General features: G+C 39.1%; 1 protein-coding gene across 1 annotated transcript in view; it reads left to right on the top strand.

Moving 5' to 3' along the window:
* TNRC6B (trinucleotide repeat containing adaptor 6B) overlaps positions 1-27,876 on the top strand; it is a 181,493-nt gene that overhangs the window by 21,446 nt on the left and 132,171 nt on the right. The window contains exon 3 of the mRNA XM_044915319.1: positions 9,756-9,823. Within this exon, the coding sequence (XP_044771254.1) occupies positions 9,756-9,823 (68 nt within the window). The remainder of the gene's footprint in view (positions 1-9,755; positions 9,824-27,876) is intronic.

The raw sequence follows: 27,876 nt of genomic DNA, 5'->3' as shown, positions 1-27,876 counted from the left end.
TGACTTCATTTATACATGAAATGTTCAGAATAGGCAAATCTGTAGAGACAGAAGTAGATTAGCCGTTATCGTGCTGGAAAGGAGGGTGAAGGGAGGACAAAATGGGGAACGACTGGCAATAAGTACAAATTTCCTTTTTGAGATGATAGAAATGTTCTAAAATTGGATTGTGGTGATAATTGCACAATTCTGTAAATATATTAAAAGCCATTGAATTGTATACTTTCAACAGATGAGCCTTATGGTATGTAAATTATATCTCAATAAAGATACTTAGGGGTGCCTGGCTGACTCGGTAGAGCATGCAACTCTTGATCTTGGGGTTATGAGTCGAAGCCCCACATTGGGCATAGAGCTTACTCAAAAAAAAAAAAAAAAAAAGAGAGAGAGAGAGAACTAAAGCTGCTTAAAAGAATGGTCAAAAATTTGAACAACACTTTACCAGAGAATGGATGGCAAAAAGCTCATGAAAAGATGTTCAATGTCAATGTAATTAAAGTCACAATTAGAATGGGTAAAGTTAAAAAGACGTATCATACCAAGTGTTGGTGAGATACGAAGAACTGGAACTCACATACACTGCTGGTGGGGAGATAAAATGCTGCAGCCACTTTGGAAAACAGAGACTTTTTCTTAAAAAGTTAAACATATAGGGGCACCTGGGTGGCTCAGTTGTTAAGCGGCTGCCTTCGCCTCAGGTCATGATCCCAGGGTCCTGGGATCGAGCCCCGCATCGGGCTCCCTGCTCAGTGGGAAGCCTGCTTCTCCCTCTCCCACTCCCCCTGCTTGTGTTCCCTCTCTCGCTGTCTCTCTCTCTGTCAAATAAATAAACAAAATCTTAAAAAAAAAAAAAAGTTAAACATATAGCTACCATATGATCCAACTATTCCACTGTTAGAGGCTGAATTTTCCCTGTCCAGCCCTTGCCCCCAAATTCATATGTTGGAAGTCTTAACCCCCATTACCTCAGAATGTGACCTTGTTTGGAGTTAGGGTCTTTGCAGAGGTAATCAAATTAAAATAAGTCATTAGGGTGGGCCATAATACAGTGTGACTAGTGTCTTTTTTTTTTAAGATTTTATTTCTTTGAGAGAGAGAGAGCACAAGCAGGGGGAGGGGCAGAGGGAGAGGGAGAAGCAGACTCCCAGCTGAGCAGGGAGCCTGACGTGGGGTTCAATCCCAGGACCCTGAGATCATGACTTGAGCCCAAGGCAGACACTTAACCAACTAAGCCACCCAGGTGCCCCAACTAGTGTCTTTTTTAAAGGGGGAAATTTAGGGGCACCTGGTGGCTCAGTCAGTTAGGCTCCTGCCTTGGGCTCAGGTCATGATCTCAGGGTCCTGAAATCAAGCCCTGCTTTGGGCTCCTTGCTCAGCTGCGAGTCTGCTTTTCCCTCTCCCTCTTCCCCTACCCCCCACTTCTGATTTCTCTCTCTCTCTCTCAAATAAATGGAAAAATCTTTAAAAAAATAAAAAGGGGAAATTTACACATACAGACACAAACAGAAGGAGAATGCCATGTGAACATGAAGGCTGCTGTCTGCAAGCCAAGGGGAGAGGCCTGGAACAAATCCTTCCCTCACAGCCCTCTGAAGGAACCAGTGCCCTTCTTCACGTCCCACTTCTAGCTTCCAGGTCTGTGTGAGACAATCAATTGCTGTTACCGAAAGCACACGCGCTGTGGTACTTTGTCGTGGCATCCCTAGCAAACTGATATACATTGCTAAGTACTAAGTATTTACCCAAAGAAAAAGATCTATAATATTTTCAGAGATAAAAGATGGTATTATAATCATGGAATAAGAACAGGACTATTAAAAAAGTATTCAGAGAACAAGAAAGAGCTTTCAAAAATTAAGTTACAATAACAGAAATTCTTTTTTTTATTTTTATTTATTTATTTATTTATTTATTTATTTGACAGAGAGAGAGACAGCGAGAGCAGGAACACAAGCAGGGGGAGTGGGAGAGGGAGAAGCAGGCTTCCTGCCGAGCAGGGAGCCCGATGTGGGACTCGATCCCAGGACCCTGGGATCATGACCTGAGCCGAAGGCAGACGCTTAACGACTGAGCCACCCAGGCGCCCGAAATTCTTTTAAAAGTTAGAAGTATTGGAAGGTAAAGTTGAGAGAATCTCCAGAAAGTAAAAGAAAAAGAGAGGTACAAGTGGAGAGAAAAGAAGAAAATTTATGGATCAATGCTGAAAATTCAACACTGAATAAGGAATTCCTGGAGGGGATAAAATTATCAAAATAAGTAGAGAAACTGTCCTAAACCTGAAGAGCCTGAGTTTCTAGATTGCAAGTGCCTACCCAGAAGCTCAATTAAAAAAAAAAAAAATACGTAGTGGGTTTGCATTTGTGGAACACAGAGGAGAAATAAAAGACCCTAAAAGTTTCTGGAGAAGAAACAGGTTATATCCAAAACATTAGGATTTAGAATACTGTGAAATTTCTATATCGCAACTCTGGGAACTAGAAGACACTGCAGCATCACTTCAAAATTGTGGAGGGAAAAAGGTTTGCTAACTTGAACTTCTGATTCGATTATGTATGTGGTTATGTATGTGGGTAAAAAAAAAAAAGTCAGTTATATATATGGATAAAGTGACATTTTAGTCATTCAAGATCTCAAAAAATTGGGCGCCTGGGTGGCTCAGTTGGTTAAGCGACTGCCTTCGGTTCAGGTCATGATCCTGGAGTCCCGGGATCGGGTCCCGCACCAGGCTCCCTGCTCGGCAGAGAGTCTGCTTCTCCCTCTGACCCTCCTCCCTCTCATGCTCTCTGTCTCTCATTCTCTCTCTCTCAAATAAATAAATAAATAAATAATCTCAAAAAATTTACTTCCCATATACCTTTTATCAGGAAATCACTGGAATATATGCTCCACCTCAACCAGGGAGTAAACCATAAAAGAGGAAGACAAAGGATATGGGGAACAGATGCTCCAAGGTAGGAGAGACAGCCAGGAATTTCAGAGATGAAGGGGAAAAGACATCCCTGGCAAAGTGTCAGCTCTTGAGTGGCCTAGAGAGCAAACAATCTAGACTGGAACAGGAGAAAACCCCTGAGGAATGTCTCCAAGACTCTAATGAAATTGATAGATTACCTGAAGTGTTTGAATTTATTAGGAGGAGATTTACAGCTCTGTTGGAGAGTTTGAGGATGAATTAGTGAAAAATACATAATAAATACTAACCCCTCCCCCCGAATTGAAAGAAAGTATAAGAAGAGAAAGTAGTAATTGTTAGTTCCAGGGAAAACAAAAAATTGTACAAGAAAAGCAAATTTAATTATACTATTCCGTATGATTCAGCTGTATCTATTATTCACTTAGTAACAGCACTATTAGCTCTGAATATTGATTTGAACAAATATGGTGACTTAAATTGGGAGAATGGGGAAGGAGAGGTCCGGAGGGGGGTGCAGCAGAGGAGAGTGCTATTTTTTGTTCATAAGCCTGGTGGTATTATTTGACTTTTAAAATCATATAGGGGCGCCTGGGTGGCTCTGTCGGTTGTCTGCCTTCTGCTCAGGTGATGATCTCAGGGTCCTGGGATCAAGCCCTGAGTTGGCCTCCTTGCTCAGTGGGGAGTCTACTTCTCTCTCTCTCTCTCTCTCTGCCCCTCCCCCCATGCTCCCCCCTCAAATAAATAAAATCTTTTTTTTTTAAGATTTTATTTATTTATTTGAGAGAGAGAATGAGAGACAGCACAAGAGGGAAGAGGGTCAGAGGGAGAAGCAGACTCCCCGCTGAGCAGGGAGCCCGATGCGGGACTCGATCCCGGGACTCCAGGATCATGACCTGAGCCGAAGGCAGTCGCTTAACCAACTGAGCCACCCAGGCGCCCCGTAAATAAAATCTTTAAAAAAATAAAATCATATTATCTGTTACTTCAGTAACAATCAATCAACCAATGCTTTACCAGATCAGTGATGAGAACATGGAAGTAACGGAGTATAGTTTATTCTCTTAATAATTTGGATAGTGAAAGGGAGGGTAAAAACAGGAGGATATTTGGAGGGTATCACAAGGCCAAAAATAATTTTTCAGAATAGAAGAGATTATAAAGTATTTGTCAGTTGAGGGGATGGATTTACTGGAAAGGAAGAAAGATTTCCTTAGACAGTAAGGTCCCAGAGGAGGTGGTATGGTGTAGGTCATGCATTTAGAATACAAGTGGTGAGGGGAGCCTGGCAGAGCAGTAGAGTGGGGGAAAATGGGTGAAGATGCAGATTCATCTGCATAATCCAGACAAGAAGAAACCAAGGGGATTGTGTGAGATAGGCTTTCAGGATAATCTTCAGAAAGGCCAGACTAGGAAGGATGCCTAATGGATGGGTTTGGAATCTTGGAGGAGAGTGGAGAAGGTACAGAATGAATGAGTGAAGAATGTGATGTAGGTCAGACATTCATTCAGTTTTTCAACCCAGTGCTTAGCACACAGAAGGCATTTAGAAGGTATGCTGAATGAATGACCAACAAGAAGGGTTGTGTTAGATTCTGGGATGCACAAAGATTACATTGTTTCTCTCCAAGACTCACCAGCAGACGAAATGGGTGAACAAAGGATCACAACAGCTGCTTGTTGGGCCTTGCAGGGTAAGTGGGAAGGAGCACCTTGGGAAGTTCCCAGGAGGAAGTGCTAGTTGTCAAAAATGCCTCCTAGAAAAAGTAACAATTGAACCAGTCTTTGAAGGCTGAGTAGAAGTTCACCAGAAAGACAGGATGAAGAAGGGCCTTGCAGGCCAGGTGCTGACATGTGAGCACTGAGTGGAAGTTAACTGGCGTAGGGTTGAAAAGGAACCAGTTTTGTAACTTTCTCCAGCTATGCTCTGTATTCCCAGAGCAGAGGAGAAAAAGTTAAGGGATTGGTAGGGCAGAAATGTACTAAAAACAAGTCGGTGTTGAGCACATCTAGGGCACTAAGGAGAAAAATCACTGATATGCCTGTCAGGAGAGCCTCTAAATGGACACTGAGGACAAACAGCAGAACTAGAAGTTAGAGGAACTCTTCCCAGGTTCAGACGGAGGGAGGGAGTGCAATAGGAGCTTGTGGCCTGAGTCATATTTCAGAACTGAGGGACCTTGGTGTGGAACAGCGTGGGTCCTGCCCGTTCCCTAGCTGGATTAGGAAGGAGGAAAGTTGCCTGCCTAGGGTTGGTTTAGTGTGTCTGACTCCTTCAGGCTGTGTCAAGCGCCCTTCCTGTATCCTTGCATTGCTTTCTCCCACTGTATGGTCATGTGTTTTGTTTTTTTTTTTCAATTGGAGTATAGTCAGCACACAGTGTTACCTTAGTTTCAGGTGATCCTACAGGTCTGTACATTATGCTATTATGGTTATGCAGTTATGCTCACCACAAGTGTAACTACCATCTGTCACCATACAATGCTGGTAACTGACTGGTTTTTGTTTGTCTTTCTAAATAATCTGCAAGCTTTTTGAGGGCAGCGACTATCTTCTTCACCTTTATCTCAGCCCAGCACCTAGTGTGTAATATGTGCTGAGTAAATGTTTGTTGAATGAATGAATGGTAGTGGGAGAAAAGTAAAGACATGGTATAAATTTTATGTATAAAAATCTTGAGGGGCACCTGGGTGGCTCAGTCAGTTAAGCTTTCAACTCTTGATCTCAGCTCAGGTCTTGATCTCAGGGTTGAGTTTAAGCCCTGAATTGAGATCCACACTGGGCATGGAGCCTACTTTAAAAAAAAAAAATCTTGAAACTCCTGCAAATGAAGTCCAGGGGGGAGGAGTGGTGGAGATCATCAAATTAAGTCCAAAAGTGTTCATGAAATGTAGAAAAGAAAGAAGTAAGGATGGGAAGGGACTGGAAGTGGACGTGAGAAAAACAGGAAGTGGCAATAAGGAGCAGTGATCTTTCTGGACCATTTTTATTGCCTTCTGATGTGATGGAGACTGAGAAAAGTTGTGAAACCTGCTGCAGGAGATGGTGTCTTCTGGGGAAAGGCATTTGAATTGGCACTTAAAGGAATGAGGAGGAATTTGAACTGTATGTGGGCAGAAGGCCAGGGCTTCTAGGCAAGAGCGAACAGTACATGTAAATGTACAGGGATTAAGGAGTTGTATGCCCGACCAGGCGTTCAGAGTGGGTGAGGCAGAGGCAGATGAAAAGATTGTTTGGACAAATGAACTGAACTTTTATCCCTCAGAGTAGGTGATGGAGCACTGCTGAAGAATTTCAAGGAGAACGATGCAGTAAGATTTGCACTTACAAAGCCCGCTTGATGGAAGTGGTTTGGAGGATGTATTAAAATGAGATGGGACCCAGAAGCATAAAGACCAATGAGAAGGCTTTGTAGTAGTGAGATTTAGAGAAGCTGGCTTTTAACTATGGCAGTTAAAGAGAATAAAGAAGGGGTGATGGATATGAGGGCTATTTAAAAGGTAAAAGCCGCAATACTTGGTGATTAGTAGGATGTGGGGTTAAGGAGGGAACCTTAGATTCTTGTGTGATGACAGGTTTCCCCCGCTATCTGAAGGTAGAGCTTTCCTATGAAATGTTTTGTAAGTCCAAATGTTGCATAAAACCAAGAAACAATGACCATTTCTTTATATGGAAAAATCTTGGCGCATTCCCAAACCCAGAGAATAACCTCTCCTAGGCTTTTCTGATGCTTTAGGACACATCTTGCTAACGGATGCTCAAAATAACTCACGATAAAGCACAGATGCTCACAAAGTTCCAAGCCCTGGTGGCTGGATGCTGAGATGCTGAGTGTAGTCCCAGGGAAGGAGCTTGGTGGTGCCCCTCTCGCTGCTCAGGGTGCACGTGCCTCTATAATGGCTGGCTGCAAAACCAACACTGAACGCTACTTTGCTTTTTGCCTTTTTTTGTAAAAAAGCGAAAATCCTCTTCAGATTTTTTTTTTTTTTTGGTTCACAAAACTAGGTATTAACGTAGGTCTTCTGTAGAAGTGAAGTGGTATAACAGACTTTCAGAAAGTGGGGAATACCTGTATAGATTTCCTGTTTGGGGATCTTAGTGAATGATGGTACCATTTGCAGACATAGGGGATATAATAAAGGAGAAGAAATTTGAGGACAACGATGATGTTTCATTTTGGAACTTATTGGGCCATCCAAGTGAAGAAGACTAGTATGAATAACATGGGGGCTGGAGTTAAAGATTGGGAGCATACATGGAGGAGATTGTCAAAGCTGCGGGTTCTTCAACCTTCTCATTATTATTGTATTTAATTAGAAATTGATTACAGATAAGCCTTAAAAAAAAACTACTAAGCAGAGGCCAAGGTACACAATTTAGAGCTCTTTTTTTTTTTTTTTTAGAGCTCTTTAATTGGAGAGAATTTTTAAAGATGAAGGATCAAGAAATTTCTATAATACATTTCAATGAGAGAATAGTCATTCTTGTCTTTAAGAGAATGATTGATGCTTGAGTTTGCAAGAAGCTTAACAAATTTAAACAGTTTGTCACCTGCTTTTCCTAATTAAGGCATAACATTTATATAGTTAAGTGTATAAAATGCACAACACAGTAATTTTTAAAAACATACGTATACACTCCTGTAACACAACCTGGTCATCTCTAGCTCCTCATAAGTTTTCCTCTGCAATACTGTTTTTTTCTTCTAGAGTTTTTACATCCTAAGTGTAAACTTAGGATGGGAGAATCCTCCCTCTCCTTGGCTAAGTCCCATAGGCTGCAGAGTTAGGAAGTTCCTAAGAATAAAGTCAAAACCTGGTTTGAATTTTACAGTATGCCCAGTGTGAGTCTTTAATTAATCTTGGGTATGCTTCCTCCAGTTTCTTTAATGGAAATTACGAACACCTCTTTACTTTTCTGTCCTTTTTGAAACTTAGCCTCTTAATATTGTCCCATCTTCTCTAGCATTCTTGAGAAATGAAGACTGGAGAAGACAGAATTGGAAAGCCTTGTGTTTTCTTTGGTTCCATTGTGGTGTGTGTGTATGTTACTGTTGTCTGTCTTCCAGATTATTAGGTCCTATAACTATTTTTCTAAATTGGGAATAGTCCTGTCTCCTTCCTTGAATACATCTGTTTGATTTTTGTAAGTTACACCTTTTGGGAGCGTTTTCATAGGACTGGTAGGCAGTCTCCATTTATGGAGGGTAGCTCTGTCTCGGTCACTGATCTTCCAGGTCAGTAAACCACTTGGAATAGTAAAATACTTTTTTTCCCCCTTTGATATTTGTATTGAGAAATAAACCATACATATATAAAAGAAAGAAATACATAGTTAAAAGAATAATTATAAAGCTAACACCCATATACCTACTACACAGGCCAAGAAGTAGACCACAGGTATACCCCAGGACCCTGCATATGCTCCTGCCTAAGACAATCACTAGCCTAAATTTTGTATGTCATTCATTTTTTAAAAATAGTTTTTAGGGGTGTCTGGGTGGCTCAGGTGGTTAAGCGTCTGCCTTCAGCTCGGGTCATGATCCCAGGGTCCTGGGATCGAGCCCCGCATCGGGTTCCCTGCTCAGAGGGGAGCCTGCTTCTCCCTCTCCTTCTACTGCTCCCCCTGCTTGTGCTCTCTCACTTTCTCTGTCAAATAAATAAATAAAATCTTTAAAAAATAATAATAATAAAATAGTTTTTAAAAACTATATATAGGGATGCGAGGCTCAGTTGGTTGAGCGACTACTTTCAGCTCAGGTCATGATTCTGGAGTCCCAGGATCGAATCCCATGTCGGGCTCCCTGCTCAGCGGGGAGTCTGCTTCTCTCCTGACTCTCCCCTGTCTCATGCTTTCTCTCCCTCTCTCATTCTCTCTCTCGCAAATAAATAAAATCTTAAAAAAATAATAAAAATAAAAACTATATGTACGCACATACACGTCTAAATACACGTGCATATATACAGTTTTAGAATGTGTATATTTGAACATTATATAATGAAATTATACTGTGTGTGTTCTTTTGTGATTTGCATTTTCACCCAGTATTGTGTTTTTGTAATTCATCTAGGTTGCAGTGTGTAGCTATAGTTCATTCATTTTCATATAGTATAGTATTCTGTTGTCTGAAAACTCCATAGTATATTTATTTATTTTACTATTGATGGATGTTTGTTTTGTTTTGTTTTCTGTTAAAAATAATTCTACAAAAATATTTTTATGTATGTGTAAAAGTTTCTCTAGAAGTGCAACCACTAGTTTGTACAGTAAATACATAGTCAAATGTACCAGATAGTGGTAAACTATTGAAAAGTAGTTGTACCAATTTTTCTTCCCACCAGGAGTAGATGAGCGTTGCTGTTACTCTGTACCCTTGTCAACACTTGGTATTGCCCAATTTTTAAATTTTAGCTAACCTGGTAGTTGTGAAATGGTATCTCTTTGTGGTTTTAATTTGCATTTTCCTGGTTGACATGAGATTGAATATCTTTTCATTTGTGCATCCTCTTCAGTAAAATTCCTACTTGGTTATTTTGTAAAATTTTCTGGTACACTGTCTTTTTCTCATTGATTCATAGCACTTCTTTATTATATTCTGGATGTTAATTTTTTGTTACAAGTATGTGAGTTGCAAGTCAACACGTCTCCTTTTCTGTTCCACAAATCTAGTCACTCAAGGAGAGATGCCTTGAGCAAACCTGGAGATTGAGAGGCACTGGCCCAGGCTTCTGGACCAGGCAATAGAGTGCAGTGGCCATGTGGTTCTGCACAGGGCAGGCCCTGGAACTTTGAGTGAGTTTCGTCTTAGTTACTGACTACTGCTGACCTGTGGTGCTTGCCTTTGCAGGTGGAACAGGAGGATTTTGTAATGGAAGGGCATGGCAAGACTCCACCCCTTGGTGAAGAAAGCAAACAGTGAGTCACAGTTTATTTAAAAAGGGTCCTACTACAGATCTTCAGAAGTACTTTGGTTAAACATGCTGAGAGCCTGTTTGCAGAGGATGTATACGTTGGGCACATTGTGGAACTCACCAGTTGCTTTGGTGGCTGTTAATGCATTGCTTCTGTTTATAGACAGACTAACTGGAGGGGCAAGAAAGTTGGCTTTGTAGTTTTTCAGACTTGGCTAATCAAAATTTATGTTACACTTTAGCAAAGGCTTTAAGGCTCAGGATATTCCAAATTGAACTAATTCAGTCTGGTTGATTTCCACAGAAAGTTTAAGGTGGTATATCCTTTTCTTAGCTATGTCTTTATGAAATGCACTAAATGAATAGATTGTTTCCCTGCATTCCAAGTGTGAATTTATTTGAATAGTACTTCTTGAAACTCTATTTCATTTAGTTATTTATACTTCTGTTTTCTGTTTAAATAACAATTTGTTTCCCTAAAGGAACGGGAGTCATAAATAATATAACTTAGCCAACATTCTGAATAATTCAAGATCTCTCCCCTGACTTCTTAAAGAGTGATCAGTTTTAAATCTGAAATTGGGAGTCCTTGGAGTAGCTTATTGGTGACCGTGAGCAGATTTTTCTCCTCCCTTTGCCATAGAACTTGAAAAATTGTGTTGAAGAGAAGACTGGTGTTTCATATGCCCTTTTAAAGGAAGCATAGTAAAGGCTGGCCTGAAGTATTGACATAACTTCTTTTATTCAGACAGTAGCCTCCTAAGCTAAATGGGACGACAATTCGTGGAATTTACTGAAAATCTGTAGAAAGAAACTCCTCTCTCTCATCTTTTTTTTTCCTAGAAAATAGTTTAATTTTGGTCTGTCTTAGGAAAATGATGTCTCCACAACCCTTAGGAATGAATTATGCAGAATATGCTGTGCTACCACAAGGCCAGGTTCATTAAAGGAGAATGTTTGTCTTGTATTTGTTGTGAATGGAAACCAGGATATTTTCACAGCTGGTTTAATTTGCTAACCAGGCAGTTTTAAAAATAGCTTACAGTATAAATCCTAACTTTGCTGTATTCTGTCAAACGCACTTATATTCTACATGGGCTCATGGAATCATTTCATCTTTAGCAAAGTAGAATGCCAAACATTGAGTCCCAGTGGAATTACAGAAACAGTTCAGGTATTTCTCCCCATCCTCTTGCCCACTCCCCCAACCCCACACTCTGGTCAAAGGTTTTGTAATATAAAAATTATAGCTCCTATTTGATGAGGGTTTTCTGTGCACAAGGTACTTTGCTTAGATGCTGTGAGTGTTATTTCCATTCATGACAGTGTACCATTTTACTCAAGAGATTGTGGTAGGTAACTTGTCCATGGGAATGCAGCTTGAAATGGGAGTTAGGATGTGAACCTGGATCTTTCTGACATAAAGGTGTTTTATACTATCTCCTGAACACAAATCCTTTGCCAGCCTTCGGAGCTGTGTTCCCCAAAAGTACTATGGTTAGCAAAACCATGCCAGTGTTAAGATCAAAGTCTCATGGATAAGAGGGAGTTGGGAGAAGCAATGAAAATGACATTAAGCCTATTTTTAAAGCACAGATGAAAGTTCTGTTCTCCAGAGGGTATCCATTTCCCAAGTAAACTAGTCTTTATCTTTAAAAACCTGCTCCAGTAACCCCTATCCAGTATCAGCCTCTTTAGGTGTTCAGAAGGCATCACTGGGGCAGATTCTCCCACAAGTTTTGTGTTATACAAATGGTGTTCTTTTAGAGAGCTTCAGACAGCCCCGTGGACTTGTGTTGTGTCCTTAACTTGTTTTGTTTTCATGAGTCTCATACTGCCTTTTCACAGATGAATCCTGTTTTGTTTTGTTTCTGGTTTTGTTTTGTTTTTCTTCCTGAGCCTGCTCTGCTGTCATATATTGAAATGGTAAAGCAGAAATGACTCTTCTTACTAGACGCTCCTCCCCTAGACCTGTCTACCTCTTCTGTGGGAGTGGGGAGCAAAGACAATGTGTTCTTTTGGTTGAGGCAACAAAAATAAAAACATGATGATGATGATGATGATGATGATGATGATTTTGTTATCTCAGAACTGCAGTTGGCAGAGGATGATTGAATCTGGTTAGTAGGATCTAGGAACTGAATACTACATTCTAGATCCTAGAAGTGTACACATTGCCAAATGACTTGTGAAATTCCCACTTATTCTTTAATTTTTTTAATTATAAAAATAACACAGTTGGCTCTTGAACTACACGGTTTTGAAATGAGCAAGTCCATTTATACATGGAATTTTTTTAAGTTTATTTATTTTTAGTAATCTCTACACCCAACATAGGGCTCGAACTCACAACCCCAAGATCAAGAGTTGCATGCTTTTCTGCCTGAGCCAGACAAATATGGAACAGTGCTGTAAATGTACTTTCTTTTTCTTATGATTTTAAAACATTTTCTTCACTAAATTCTACTCTTGAAATCAATATTACACTTTGGTTTTTGTTTGTTTGTTTTTATTTTTTTTTAAGTAGGCTCCACACACAGCATGGAGCCCAATGCGGGGCTTGAACTCACAACCCTGAGATCAGGAGATGGAAACTTAACTTATTGAGCCACCCAAGTGCCCCTACATTATATGTTAACTAACTAAAATTTAAATAAAAACTCGAAACAAAACAAAAAATAAAATAAAACATTTTCGGGGCACCTGGGTGGCTCAATTGGTTAAGTGTCTGCCTTCAGCTCAGGTCATGAACCGCAGGTCCTGGGATTGAGCCCCACATCAGGCTCCCTGATCAGTAAGGAGCCTGCTTCTCCCTCTCCATCTGCCGCTCCCCCTGCTTGTGCTCTCTTGCTCTCTCTGTGTCAGATAAATATATGAAATCTTTAAAAATCAATCAATCAATAAAACATTTTCTTTTCTCTAGCATACTTTATTGTAAGAATACACTTCATATAACTATGATCTGTATAAACTGTATAATCATACAACTATAATCATATAATTCACATAACATACAAAATAGGTGTTAATTGACTATGTTATCAGTAAGGTTTCCAATCAACAGTAGGCTATTCATATTAAGCTTTGGGGGAGTCAGAAATAATTAGCAGATTTTCAACTGTGTGGGGGAGTCAGCACCCCAACCCCCATGTTGTTCAAGGGGCAACTGTACATGCTTATCATAAAACATTCAAATGGTATATACAGATAGAGAAATAAAAATGAGACTCTTCTTTTACCCTTCTTCCCCTCCTAATCTTTGTAAACACTTTCTGTATATTTTGTTTTATTATATATATATATCTATATATATATATTTTTTTAATTAAGTAGGCTCCACACCCAATGTGGGGCTGGAACTCAAAACCCTGAGATCAAGAGTTGCACACTCTACCATCTGAGCCAGCCAGGCACCCCATTTTCTGTATATCTTTTTTTTAAGATTATTTATTTATTTATTTGACAAAGAGAGACACAGCGAGAGAGGGAACACAAGCAGGGGGAGTGGGAGAGGGAGAAGCAGGCTTTCCGCGGAGCAGGGAGCCTGATGCGGGGCTCGATCCCAGGAGTCTGGGATCACGATGTGGGCCGAAGGCAGACGCTTAATGACGGAGCCACCCAGGGGCCCCTATTTTCTGTGTATCTTAAAACAACTAAATAGAGGGGTTTTTTTCCAGCATAATTCTTCTATCACTTGCTTTTTAAATTTGGCATCTTTCATAGCTTATTTCATTCTCTTAAACATCTGCACGACATTCTGTTGAATGGATGGACTATAATCATTCTTCTCCAGTAGATATTTTGGTGGTCTCTACTTCTATGATTATTGTAAATAATATTTTATTGAACATCCTTATTCTTATATCTTTATTCACAGGTGTATTTCTGTAGAATAAATTTCTAGAGATGAAGCTCTTGGTTCATGGGATGGTTTTTTGTTTGTTTGGTTGGTTGGTTTTTTTTTTTTTGCATGGAGGTAGCTGCTAGCAAATTGCCTTCTAAAGAAGTTGTACCCATGATGCCTTCCATCAACAGTGTATGAGAATGTCCATTTCTCCTCACCTTTGATGACAATAAAATTATTTATCCTTAAATTTTTGCCACTCTAATAATTTATTGTGTTTTATTTATTTATTTATTTAAGATTATTTATTTATTTATTTATTTAACAGAGATAGAGATAGGCAGAGCGGCAGACAGAGGGACAGGGGGAAGCAGGCTTCCTGCCAAGCAGGGAGCCCGATGTGGGGCTTGATCTCAGGACCCTGGGATCATGACCTGAGCCGAAGGCAGCCGCTTAACCGACTGAGCCACCCAGGCACCCCTGTTGTTGTTTTATTAAAGTAATCTCTGCACCCATCGTGGGGCTTGAACTCACAACCCCAACATCAAAAGTTGTGTGTTCACTCACTGAGCTAGCCAAGCACCCCTAATATTTTATTGTTTTTAATTTGCACTTTTCTGCCTACTAATGAGATGGAATATCTTTTGTTAGGTTATTGGCCATAGATTTTTAAGTTTTATGTATCACTTATTTGCATATTATTCCCATTTTTCTATTGGATTGTTTGTTTTGATAGCTTTGTAGGAGCCCTTTATAAAATATAAATATTATAAATAAATATTTTCTCCCTATCTTTATCTTTTAGCATTGGGGTATCTTTCATACTAATAAACTTAAAACATTTTTATGTGGTAAAATCAGTCAGCCTTTATAGCTTCTGTATTTTGTCCTTGCTGAGAGAAGTTGTCCCTACCCTAATGTAATAAAATACCTTAGTTTTCCTGCTTTATTTTTTACCTTTACATCTTTAAAAATAATTGTTTTTAAGATTTTATTTATTTATTTCAGAGAGAGAAAGCATGTGCATGAGCAGGGCGGGGCGGGGGGGAAGGGTTGGGGCAGAGGCAGAGGTAGAGGCAGACTCCCCACTGAGCAGGGAGCCCAGTGCGGGGCTTAATCCTAGGACCCCGGGATCATGACCTGAGCAGGAGGCGGACGCTTAACCAACTGAGCCACCGAGGTGCCCCTTTACCTTTACATCTTAATTGAACTGGTACTCATTTTTGTGTATGATATGAGGCAGAGATCTAAATTTTTTTCCAAAATGATTTCCAAAATGGCTCTCATTCACTGATCTCAGTTTGTATGAACAGCCTATTTCATTTATGGAGGCAGATGGAACACAGGGATAATAGAACGTCAAGGTCATAGAGCAAATTCTTGTAAGGATTAGGACTAAGTATTTTTATTAGCTGATCTATGCCACTTTCCTTGCTTCATCATTTAACATTTTTACCATAAGTGCTAGAAGCTTTGAAAAAATTATTTTATTTCCATGATGTTTATTTCAGTGGAACTAAGTTCTATAAACAGGCAGGTTAGGGTAGCTATGCATATAGAAAACCCTCTTAAAAAATAATTGACTTTTGACATTGAGAAATATCTGTGCTAAACTGTTAATATTTAGATGTACTGAATTCTGATGTATGTGTGAATAAGATTTGGTAGAGTGTATAGCTTTAAACACTTTGTGTATATATATTGTTTCAATATTGTTGCTTTTTAATGAGGTTTATGAACTATTAGTATATCTAATATAATCATTTTTCTGAGGATATTTACTTTACGAGCTACTGTAACAAATCAAACAAGCTAAGTTTATTGCCATATAATTACTAATTAAACTCACACAGCATTAATCACATAATGTGTTCAACACAGGGGTAAATATAAAACTATAACAGCTTTTCAAAAAGCAGCATAAGTAGATAGTTGCTCATAGATTTGACTATGCTTATTGAAAGCTCATATTATATAAAATGTTTCCACCCAAGACAGGCTCTTGATTTGGTTTTATTTATGAGACAAGTGATGGTCTAGATGTTTGTAGGCAGATTACTTGTTGTAAATTATTTGCAACCAAATACCAGTTTTGGTGCACAACACAAGAATTAGGGGCACTGACCCCCCCCCCACAGTAAAAAATCCACATGGAACTCTTGACTCCCCAAAAACTTAACTACTAATAGCCTACTATTAACTGGAAACCTTACTGATAACATAAACAGTTGACACCTATTTTGTATGTTATATATATTCTGTGCTATATTCTTACAATAAAATAAGTTAGAGAAAAAATGTTTTAAAATCATAAGGAAGAGAAAGTACATTTACAGCACTGTGTTGTACTTACTGAAAAAAATCTGCATTTAGGGCGCCTGGGTGGCTCAGTCGGTTAAGCGACTGCCTTCGGCTCAGGTCATGATCCTGGAGTCCCGGGATCGAGTCCCGCATCGGGCTCCCTGCTCGGCGGGGGGTCTGCTTCTCCCTCTGACCCGCTTCCCTCTCATGTGCTCTCTCTCTCTCATTCTCTCTGTCTCAAATAAATAAATAAAATCTTTAAAAAAAAAAAAAAAAAAAAATCTGCATTTAAGTGGACCTACACAGTTCAAACCTGTGTTATTCAGGGGTCAACTGTATTAATGAGTTTGGCTTCTTTTTAATTTCTTTTTTTTAATTTACAAACAAGTCTAAGCTTTAAATCTCCATGCTTAAATTGACTCATATTCTCAAAAGATAATTGCCTTTAACGTACGAGAGTGATTCAATTTTTCTAGTAAATCTTTGTTAATTGAATTTTCTTGAATCTTTTGGTTCATTTTATGAAAATTCAGCATTAAAAACAAATCTCTCGGGGCGCCTGGGTGGCTAAGTCGTTAAGCTTCTGCCCAGGGTCCTGGGATTGAGCCCTGGGCTCCCTGCTCAGCGGGAAGCCTGCTTCTCCCTCTCCTACTCCCCCTACTTGTGTTCCCTCTCTCGCTGTGTCTCTCTCTGTCAGATAAATAAATAAAATCTTTAAAAAAAAAAAAACAATTGGGGCGCCTGGGTGGCTCAGTCGTTAAGCGTCTGCCTTCGGCTCAGGTCATGATCCCAGGGTCCTGGGATCGAGCCCCGCATCGGGCTCCCTGCTCCGCGGGAAGCCTGCTTCTCCCTCTCCCACTCCCCCTGCTTGTGTTCCCTCTCTTGCTGTCTCTCTCTCTGTCAAATAAATAAATAAAATCTTTAAATAAATAAATAAATAAATAAATAAACATAACAACAATAACAGATCTCTCAAAGTGGGATCTCAAAGACATATTTGCACACCCATGTTCACTGCAGCGTTATTCATAACAGCCAAGCAGTGGAGCAACCTAAATGTCCATTGACAGATGAGTGGATAAAGAAAATGTATATACACACAATGGAATAATATGAAGCCTTAACAATAAGGAAATCCTGTCATATGCTACAATCTAGATGAACGTGAAGGGCATTATGCTAAGCAAAATAGGCCAGTCACAAAAGGACAAATGCTGTATGATTCCACTCACATGAAGTATCTGATGTTAAAAATCATAAAAGCAGAAAGTGGAAAAGTGAAGATTGCCAAGGGCTCTGGGGAGGGAGGAGGGAATCAGTGTTCAATGGGTATAGAGTTTCAGTTTTACAAGATGAAAAAGTTCTAGAGATCTGTTGGAAAACAATGAGAATGTACTTAACACTACTGAGCTTTACACTTAAAAATGGTTAAGATGGTAAATTTAATTTTATGTGTTTTTACCACAATAAAAAAAAAGTTAGCAACCAAATTTAAATGTACTTTTTTTTTTTTAAGATTTTATTTATTTATATGACAGAGAGACAGAGCGAGAGAGGGAACACAAGAAGGGGGAGTGGGAGAGGAAGAAGCAAGCTTCCCGCCTAGCAGGGAGCCCGATGTGGGACTCAATCCCAGGACCCTGGGATCATGACCTGAGCCAAAGACAGACGCTTAACGACTGAGCCACCCAGGTGTCCCTAAATGTACTTTATTATTTATTTATTTATTTATTTATTTTTAAAGATTTTTTATTTATTTATCTGAGAGAGAATGGGAGACAGAGAGCACGAGAGGGAAGAGGGTCAGAGGGAGAAGCAGACTCCCCGCTGAGCAGGGAGCCTGATGCGGGACTCGATCCCGGGACTCCAGGATCATGACCTGAGCCGAAGGCAGCTGCCCAACCAACTGAGCCACCCAGGTGCCCCCCTAAATGTACTTTAAATGCAAAATGCAGCCTGGATTTCAAAGACTTAGTACCCCCCCAAAAATGTAAAATTAATAACTTACATTGATTTTATGTTGAAATGATAATCTTTTATATGTGTTATATTAAATAAAGCATACATATTAAAATTTTTAAAAATCTCATTTTATAATGTGTTACATAGAAAGTATCCCCTTTTTAAGATTGTTGGTAGAATTTATTATATCAGTTCCTGTATTTCAACACCCTTGGGGTGCCATCTTTGATTTCCCTTTTTTAAGGGAGAATCTATTCAGAGCTTGCATGGGAGACCCATATGGAAATCAAAGTGTTGAAGATAGTTTTATATTGATTTGGAGGGAAGAATGTAATTTATGGCGTCAACATTGCTCTTTATACGCTAGTGTGGTTTAATATGGCTTTGTGCTTGAGGTGTTATTTTTTAAATGTCTTAATTCCGATGTCTTGATTAAATTCTCTTCTTACTAATTACATTCTTCCCAACTTAAATGTCTAGATATAAAATGCCCTTTTAATTTTTCTGAATTATTAATTATGCAGACCTTTCATTAATTCTAACAGCTTGTCCTTACCTTATCTTTATTTCTGTTCCTACTCTAACTCATTAACTTACAGTTCTATCTTCCTCAGATTCATCTTATACTGCAGTGCAACTTTTAAAAGTTTATTCTTCCCAGGGGCGCCTGGGTGGCTCAGTCGACTGTTAAGCGTCTGCCTTCGGCTCAGGTCATGATCCCAGGGCCCTGGGATCGAGCCCCGCATTGGGCTCCCTGCTCGGCGGGAAGCCTGCTTCTCCCTCTCCCACTCCCCCCTGCTTGTGTTCCTGTTCTCACTGTCTCTCTCTCTGTCAAATAAATAAATAAAATCTTAAAAAAAAAAAAAAAGCTTATTCTTCCTCAGTCTCTACACTAAGGATTCCTTTTATTAGGATATTCCTTGTTTCATATTTAACCACCAAATTTAACATTAAGTTCTTTCACAGCCATTCTTTTGGGTGCTTGTTTAAAAAAATGGGGCAGCTCTATAGTATTTCCTAAATACACACACACACACACACACAGGAAAAAAAAGTATTTCCAAGTGACTTATACATAATTATCTTCAAAACACAAACTTTGGTGTTTGGCCATAGGAAAGAGGTGTTTTTATTTTAACATTTTCTGTGTTCTACCATCAGTTTTCACCAGGTTTTTTTTTTTTCTTTAAACCATTAAAATAAGTACATGTTGAAATAAACTTACTAAGAAGTACCAAACTGAACTCTGTGTAAACTCAATCATTATTACACAGCAGTAAGCTGGACATCAGAAGAATAGTTGGATTTCTATATAATCTTCTTAGATTGTTTTTAAGAGAAAGGAAATAAGTTTTATTTTCAAGTTAATGGTATTTTGAAAATGCCACAAAGAGGTTCAATAGATGATAGTTATGCTTATGGAATTTTTGCTGCTGGGAATTTTAGTATAACCATAAACATTTTGTATTAGGTCTTTGGGAAACTGTCCGTTGCTAATAAATTTTGTAATTTGCATTGAAGTGACTGAAAAAAATTAATTCTCTGAAAACACCTTTTTTTCCCCAAGAGTATCAGAATCATACATAATAAGTTCTGAATTCTATTTCATGAAGTTTTTCTTGGATGTCTGGCCATGGGTTAATTACAATAAGAGTAACTTCAGGAGCTATGTGTTTCATAGTTGAAAATGTGGGTTGCTACTACTTACAGGTTCGAGTGGTGACTTTAACCAACAGTGAATAGGGTAGATCATGCAGCTCTTAGAAAACTGCTGTTAATTTTATAAGTCTTAATAATTTAGCTTATATTTTGCTTATGGGCAAAATAACTGCCTTTATGGAAAAACATTACTTGAAAGGCAAGATGTATTTGTCCGGTTCCTTGAAATTGGTGTTTTAAGGCTTCTTTTTTGGAGATGTTATTATTATCATGCAGTTATAAAATGTTTTGAAATGTTTGAAATAGTGATTATAGGTAAAGAACTACAGGTTCAGCTGCAAGAATCTCCAGGGGTGTCATGAAGAGAAACTAGTGTTTATTTCCCCAAAATGTTATGATCACTAGAGGGTGTGAAGACAAGCTCTGCCCTGAGCACTTACTTGGCCTGGGTTTCCCTTTCAGCTGGGAATGTCTGTGCCCTGAAGTTCGGGCTGAAGGAGAGGTGAAGAGCGTGATAGAGAGGAGGCACACCATGGCAGGCAGGTTAAGGCTTTTTGCTAGATCTCCAGCTGTGCAAGGACAGAGACCTTTGTCAGCTTGGTCACTGCCAATGGCACATAGAAAATGTCAATAAGTATACTATATTGAATGAATGAAGATGTCTGAGTGCTAAGAATCCCTGTTCTACACTCACTTTGAAAATCTGGGGTGGAGTTATTAAAAATCCTAACCCTAGAATATTTTATTTTTTATTAGCAGAAGGGAAGGGAATTGATAACGTATCATGTTTGACTTTATAGTCAATGCTTTCTTAAATATATTCCAACAGACCTGATTTTGTCACTATTCTTTAAGCATCTCTACCTATAAGCCAGTTGTTGATTATTGTTTGTTTAGCAGAAGATGCCTTTCTATCCAAGTCTGAACTTTTTCTTTGCTTCTGGGGGCCTCCATTAAGTGGCCTTTAGCCTACCTATGAATATTTTTTCTATTGTTTAAAGGCTCTTGGGGTGCCTGGGTGGCTCAGATGGTTGAGCATCTGCCTTTGGCTCAGGTCAAGATCCCGGGGTCCTGGGATCGATCCCCGCGTCGGGCTCCTGGCTCAGCGGGGATCCTACTTCTCCCTCTCCCTCTGCTTCTCTCCCTGCTCATGCTCTCTCTCTCTCTCTGTATCTCTGTGTCTCAAATGAATAAATAAAATCTTTAAAAAAAAATTAAGGATCTTGGGGAGCCTGCCGGCTCAGTTGGTTAGAGCATGTGACTCTTGATCTTGGGGTCATGAGTTCAAGCCCCATGTTGGGCATAGAGTTTATTTAAAAAAAAACTAATTAATTAGCTAATTAATTAATTAAAGGATCTTTCTGCAGCCATCCAGTGGCTCTCCATAAGGCCTTCCATGCACACTCTCCATAGGGCCTTCCATGCACGTCTCATTTCCTTCCCCACTATATGCCTTTGTTCAGGTGAAGAGACCCTTCTTTTTGACCAGGAGTGAATCTAGGTTTCGTGGGAATGCTCTTTAAGAGCATTAATTTCAAATACAAGTTGTACAGAAGTGAACATTTATTTACAATGAGGAAGGAAATCACAAAAATGGCAACGTTGAAGTTGACAAATACAAAATTCAGAAAAATAGCAATAATATTTGTATTCACTGCTTAACACATCACTGTGAAACTTTTTTCTCTACATTTTTTGGCTGTATAGTCTTTGTTGCCCTTTCATGTTACAACAATTCTGTGATATTTTCTAAAGAGAGAATAGAAAAGTAATTCATTGTGTATTATAGCATGGTTGATCAGAATATGGTTTTTCAAATTGACAGATTAGCAAAATTCCTTTCAGCCTCACAACTTGTTATGAGTAAAATTATGTAAATTTTTAAGATTGTTATCAACTTTGGGAAAATCTCTATCAAGTATCCTTTATATTGCAAGGCTTCATTTTTTTCTTGTACACTGGCTACTTTGAAATACTCTTTGAATTGACACATTTACATCATGATCTGGCCCTGCACATTTCTGTCATGATGCAGAGTAAGTTGGCCCAGTCACATCTTTGTATACAAGGATGGTTAACAATAACTCGACCATACAGACATGACTGAGAACCACATGAATATATTCCACTAATCTTAAAATGAATATATCACCAATTTAACTTTCTTTTTGCAGATTCCTAAAATGCCTGCAGCCACTCTAACTCTACTGACAGCGGGAATCATGCTGGGGGAAAGTTAAGATGGAAAGAGGCTGTGGTTTTAACAGTATGGGTTAAGAGTGATGAAAATACCTTGTCTTTGCACACTTTATAAAAATAATTGGTCATTTAGAACAAAGAGTAGTCACACTTCCTAATTTCAAAATATATTACAAAGTTACAGTAATCAAAACAGTGTGGTACTGGCATAATGACAGTCAAATAGACCATTGGAATAGAATAGAAAGCCAGAAATAAACACTCACATATAAGGTCAAGTGATCTTTGACAAGGGTGCCAAGACCATTCAGTGGGGAATGAAGGAGAGAGTCTTTTCAACAAATAGCGTTGGGAACACTGGCTACCCACTTGCAAAAGAATGAGGATGGCCCCTTGTCTCATACCAAAAACAAAAATTAACTCAAGATGAATTATTAAAGACCTAAGCTTTAAAACCTAAAACTATAAAACTCTTTGAAGAAAACACAGGAGAAAAGCTTCATGACATTGGACTTGGCAGGGATTTCTTGGATGTGACACCAAAAGTATAGCAAAAATAGACAAATGAGACTACATCAAATTTTTAAAATTTTGTGCATCAAAAGACACAATCCATATAGTGAAAAGGCAACCTACAGATGGGAGAAAATATCTGCGAGTCATATATCTGTTAAGGGGTTAATATTCAGAATATGTAGAGAACTACAACTCAACAACAAAAAATGAAATAACCTGGTTAAAAAATGGGCAAAGGGCGGGCGCCTGGGTGGCTCAGTTGGTTAAGCGACTGCCTTCGGCTCAGGTCATGATCCTGGAGTCCCGGGATCGAGTCCTGCATCGGGCTCCCTGCTCGGCAGGGAGTCTGCTTCTCCCTCTGACCCTCCTCCCTCTCATGCTCTCTCTATCTCATTGTCTCTCTCAAATAAATAAATAAAATCTTTAAAAACAAAACAAAAAACAAAACAAAAAAAAATGGGCAAAGGGCTTGAATAGACATTTCTCCAAGGATATATAAATGGCCAGTAAGCATATGAAAAGACACTCATCATCACTAATCATCAAAGAAATGCAAATCAAAACCATAATGAGATACTACTTTGCATACATTAGGATAACTACTATCAAAACAAAAATAAAACCCCAAAAAACCAAAACCCAAAACAAAAACACCAAAAACAGAAAATAACAAGTGTTGGCAAAGATGTGGAGAAATTGAAACCTTTGCATGCTGTTGATGGGATTATAAAATGACATAACTGCTATGGAAGACAGTATGGAGACTCCTCAAAAAATTAAAAATAGAACTATCACATGATCCAGCAATCCCCCTTCTGGGTATGTATCCAAAAGAATTGAACTGTTTGCATACACATCTTCAAAGAAGCACTCATCACAGTAGCCAGGAGGCAGAAGCAACCCAAGGGTCCATCAGTGGATGAATGGATAAACAAAAGGTGGTATATACATACCGTGGATTATTAGCCATGAAAAAGAAGGAAATCCTGTCACATGCTACAGTGTGGATGAACTTTGAGAATATTATGTTAAGTGAAATAAGCTAGTCACGAAAAGACAAGTACTGGATGATTCCACTTAAATGAGGTATCTAAAGTAGTCAGATTTATATAGATAGAAAATAATAGTGGTTATCAGGGACTGGGGGAAGGAAAGAGGGAATTTGTTTAATGGGCATAGAATTTCAGATTTGCAAGATAAAATATCTCTAGAGATCTGAAGATCTGTTTCACAACAACGTGAATATACTTAACACTATTGAACTGTACAACTGGCTAAGATGGTAAATTTTATGATATGTGTATTTTACTACAATTAAAAAAAGAAAAGAAAGAAAAAACACATTGCAACAGAAAAAAGCAGAGAGATCATTTGGGCCAGGACCCCTCCTAGGGCTTTGGGAGACCCCATGAAAGTGGGGGGTCTTGCAGCTTCAGCTTCCTTAGCTTCACACTGAGCATCTGTTTTGACCCTTCTGGTCCTGTCCTTCCTTTGAAGTCCAGTTCCACGGGCCTGTAGCGCCTCTGTTTTCTAACTCCTATGTCTCCTAGGCTAGAACCATACAGTTAACAATTTATCTTACACTTTCTTGTTGACTATCCTGTGTACATGTTTTATCTTCTTCCAGTTAGAGGTTTTTAAGTGTTACCTTCTTTTGCACCCTGTAAATACTTAGGTTCGTACTGTTCATCCATTTATATGTACATACATACATATCCAGTTTATTCCTTTGCTTATTTGTTTGGCCCTTCATCCAGCAAACATTAATTGAATTCCTTCTATGTACTTGATCCAGAAGTAAAAGCCACATAGCCTGCCATTAAGAGTCTCAGAGTTTAGAAGGGGAAGTACAAAGTAAATGGGTGACAACAGCAATAGGGCATGAAGGTGCTACCCATGAGGTGTGTCCGGGGAGCCAGGAAGCACAGAGGATCACACCAGACTCAACCTGGAGTATCAAGGAATTCTTCCTCTAAATTGCAAATTTGATTTTTGAGGTTTGGTTCTAAAGAATTTGAGAATTTTTTTAATGTTCCCTAAAATTAGGTCTGCTAGCATTTTAATTTCTAAATGTAGTAAGAGTATAAATGCTAACATTCTGTTTTCCAGCTAGAATCCAAATATTGGGATTCTAGTTGCGTTGGAGACTCCAGTGTAGCTTTGGCTACTGTTTCCACCTTCTCGTTTGGTTGGGCTTAAGAATCCTGAAAAACTTAGTTCTTACATTTATATTGTTTCTTGTCGGCCTTCATCGTTGCCAACATTTGATAGTACTGGAAGTTGATAAACTCAGAAGAGTCTTTACCTTTTTCATGTTCTGTCCACGGCAAACTCCTACTCATTCTTTAGACTCTGTTCAAAATCTCATATCCCCTGTGAAATCTTTTTTGACTCTACCAGCAGTTATTTCTTTGTATTCCTATGGCATAACTGTCTTATATCTCTGTTCTTTAATTATGGCACTTACCATGCTATTTTTTAGGGGGGAGGGCAGAGGGAGAGGGAAAGAGAGAATCTCAAGCAGGCTTCACTCCAAGTGCGGAGCCCAATGCGGGGCTCCATCTCACGACCCTGAGAGCATGACCTGAGCCAAAATCATGAGTCGGACGCTTAACCAACTGATCCATCCAAGCACCCCTACCATACTATATTTTAATTATGCCTCTGTCCTTGAGGGTGTTAAAAATCATCTTTGTATACTCCAGGGCCTGGTTTTAGTACAGAATATAATATATGGTGGATGCTTTAAAATTTGTATAAAAACCAAAAAGGTTCTTGACTGAATGAATGAATGGTGAGTCCAGAATTTGGAGTCCTATTTTTCAAAGAGCTGATTGGCCTTACTGTATTTCATGGTCACAGATTTTATTCGTAACAACAACCATTTATCTCATGATAGAATCACTTGTATCTTTTATTTTTTTAATTTTTTTAAAATTTTTTTTAAAGAGTTTATTTATTTATTTGACAGAGAGACACAGCAAGAGAGCGAACACAAGCAGGGGAAGTGAGAGAGGGAGAAGCAGGCTTCCCGCGGAGCAGGGAACCTGATGCGGGGCTCAATCCCAGGACCCTGAGATCATGACCTGAGCCAAAGGCAGATGCTTAACAACTGAGCCACCCAGGCGCCCCTCACTTGTACCTTTTAAATATATTTTATACTTTTCTCCACCTCTCCCACCTCCACCTGGTCCCTCCCTCACCTAGATGGCCACAGTTGCCTTCTAGTTTGTCTCTCTGCTTCTGCTCTTGGTCCTTTATAGTGTATTCTCCATGTACAAGCCAGAATGAGCTTTTGAAAACATAAATCTGATCCTTTCTCTCCTAAAATGGTGGTAAGAGTTCCATGGGTCTTAGAAATGCATACTTGGGGAGGGTTTGGAGACTCTGCCCCACTTTATAGGAAATCCATTAAAAGGTACCCACATCCCATATTAAACATGTGGTTTTATTTATTTTTGCTATCACGTGTTTAAAGAATTTTAATAATTTTGCTACTGAAGTGTTTGGCTACAAATAACTGATTCAATTTATAATTACCTGAGATTTTTAACAGTTAACATTTTTAGGAATTTTTGTAAAGTGAGAGTTGTTTTCAAATGTAACAAAATTTTTATAAATCCTAAATTTAACAGTGAATGAAATTCCTGGGTTTGGGGCACCTGGGTGGCTCAGTCAGTTAAGCATCTGACTCTTGATCCTGGCTCAGGTCTTGATCTCAGGGTCATGAGATCAGGCCCTCAGTTAGGCTCCATGCTGGGCATGGAGCCTTCTTAAAAAGAAAACCCTGGGTTGTTATATTTTGAGGACATTTAAGCATTTATTAATTTTTATGGTTATAATTTTCTTTTTGTATTTTTGACTTGTAAATATATTTTCTCAGGTCCTAAATATTTTCCTAGGCCCCTGACAAGCTGGTAGACTCTAGTCATTAAGTGGAAAATGAGTAATGGATAAAATAGTGCCATTCAGTCTCCTGCTTTAAAATTTTTCTTCTCTTTATAGAAGAATTAGAGAATTTTTTAAAGAATTCTTTAAAATAGTGTCTGGAACTATTCTTAGAAGAAAATCCTTACTGTGGCCTGCAAGACCCAGTATGATCTGGCCCCTCCTACCTCCTCAGGTTCATCTCACATCTTTCTCCCCTGCTCACCTGTCCTAGCCTCCTGATCTTCCCTCTTGTTCTCTCTCTCTCTTTTTTTTTTTTGAACTCAAGCGGGTTGCTTTTCAACTCAGCTTAAATGTCCCGCCTGAGATAAGCATTCCCTAACCACCTTATCTAAAGTGAGCCTCCCTCAGTTATTCTGTGTGCCATCGAATACTTTAAATCTCCTTATCGGTGATTTCCTTCTCCCATAAGGCTGTTGGCTCCACATGGACAGGAACCCTTCTGGTATGGCTCACTAACTCAACTAGCATAGAGTCAGACACACAGAAAGCATTTAGCACATACTTAGTGAACAAATGAAGTTATGTTAATAGATTTTGTAATTTAACCATCCTTGCATTGTTGGTATAAACCCTCCATGGTCATAGTGAACTATTCTCTTAAAACTGCTGAATTCTATTTGTTGGTATTTTACTTAGGATTTTTATATTTGTCTTCACAAGTGAAGATTGATCTATAGTTTTATTTTTTGTACCGTCTCAGTCCAGATGGATATCAGGAATATGTTAGGCACATAGAAGAAATTAGGAAGCTTTCCCTTCTGTCTCCATAAGTTTGGGAACAGTAGGGATGACATGGAATTTATCTGTTTGATAGAAGTTTGGTAGAATTGGGGTGCCTGGGTGGCTCAGTCGTTGGGCATCTGCCTTCAGCTCAGGTCATAATACCAGTCGAGACCCGCATCAGGTTCCCTGCTCAGCGGGAGTCCTGCTTCTCCCTTTCCCACTCCCCCTGCTTGTGTTCCCTCTCTCACTGTGTCTCTCTCTGTCAAATAAATAAAAATCTTTAAAAAAAAAAAAAAAAGAAGAAGTTTGGTAGAATTCACCCAGAAAAACCATTTGTGCCTGATGTAGTTTTAGTGGCTACTTCTTCGAATATCTTACAGATTTCTGCTGTGGGTTTTTATTGTTATTTTCATAATTTTTCTTGAGTTGATTTTAGTAATTTTTCTTTTCCTTGACTGTCCTCCATTTTATTTAATCTTCAAGTTTATTGATGTGAAGTTATGTGTTATTCTCTTACAATTTACAAAAAATACTCTCTGGGGCACCTGGGTGGCTCAGTTGGTTAAGCGTCCAACTCTTGATTTCAGCTCAGGTCATGATCTTGGGGTCATGAGACTGAGCCCCATTTCAGGCTCCACACTCAGCAGGGAGTCTGCGTCTCTCTCTCCTTCTCTCTGCCCCTCCCCCTGCTCATGCGCACGCTCCTCTCTCTAAAATAAATAAATCTTTTTTTTTAAAGATTTTATTTATTTATTTCAGAGAGAGAGAATGAGAGAGAGCACATGAGAGGGGGGAGGGGCAGAGGGAGAAGCAGACTCCCTGCCTAGCAGGGAGCCCGATGCGGGACTCGATCCTGGGACTCCAGGATCATGACCTGAGCCGAAGGCAGTCGCTTAACCAAC

Source organism: Neomonachus schauinslandi, chromosome 5 (assembly GCF_002201575.2).
Source record: "Neomonachus schauinslandi chromosome 5, ASM220157v2, whole genome shotgun sequence".
NCBI lineage: Eukaryota > Metazoa > Chordata > Mammalia > Carnivora > Phocidae > Neomonachus > Neomonachus schauinslandi.
Note: the sequence above shows the minus strand (reverse complement) of the source record. Positions and strands in the feature narration are given on the sequence as shown.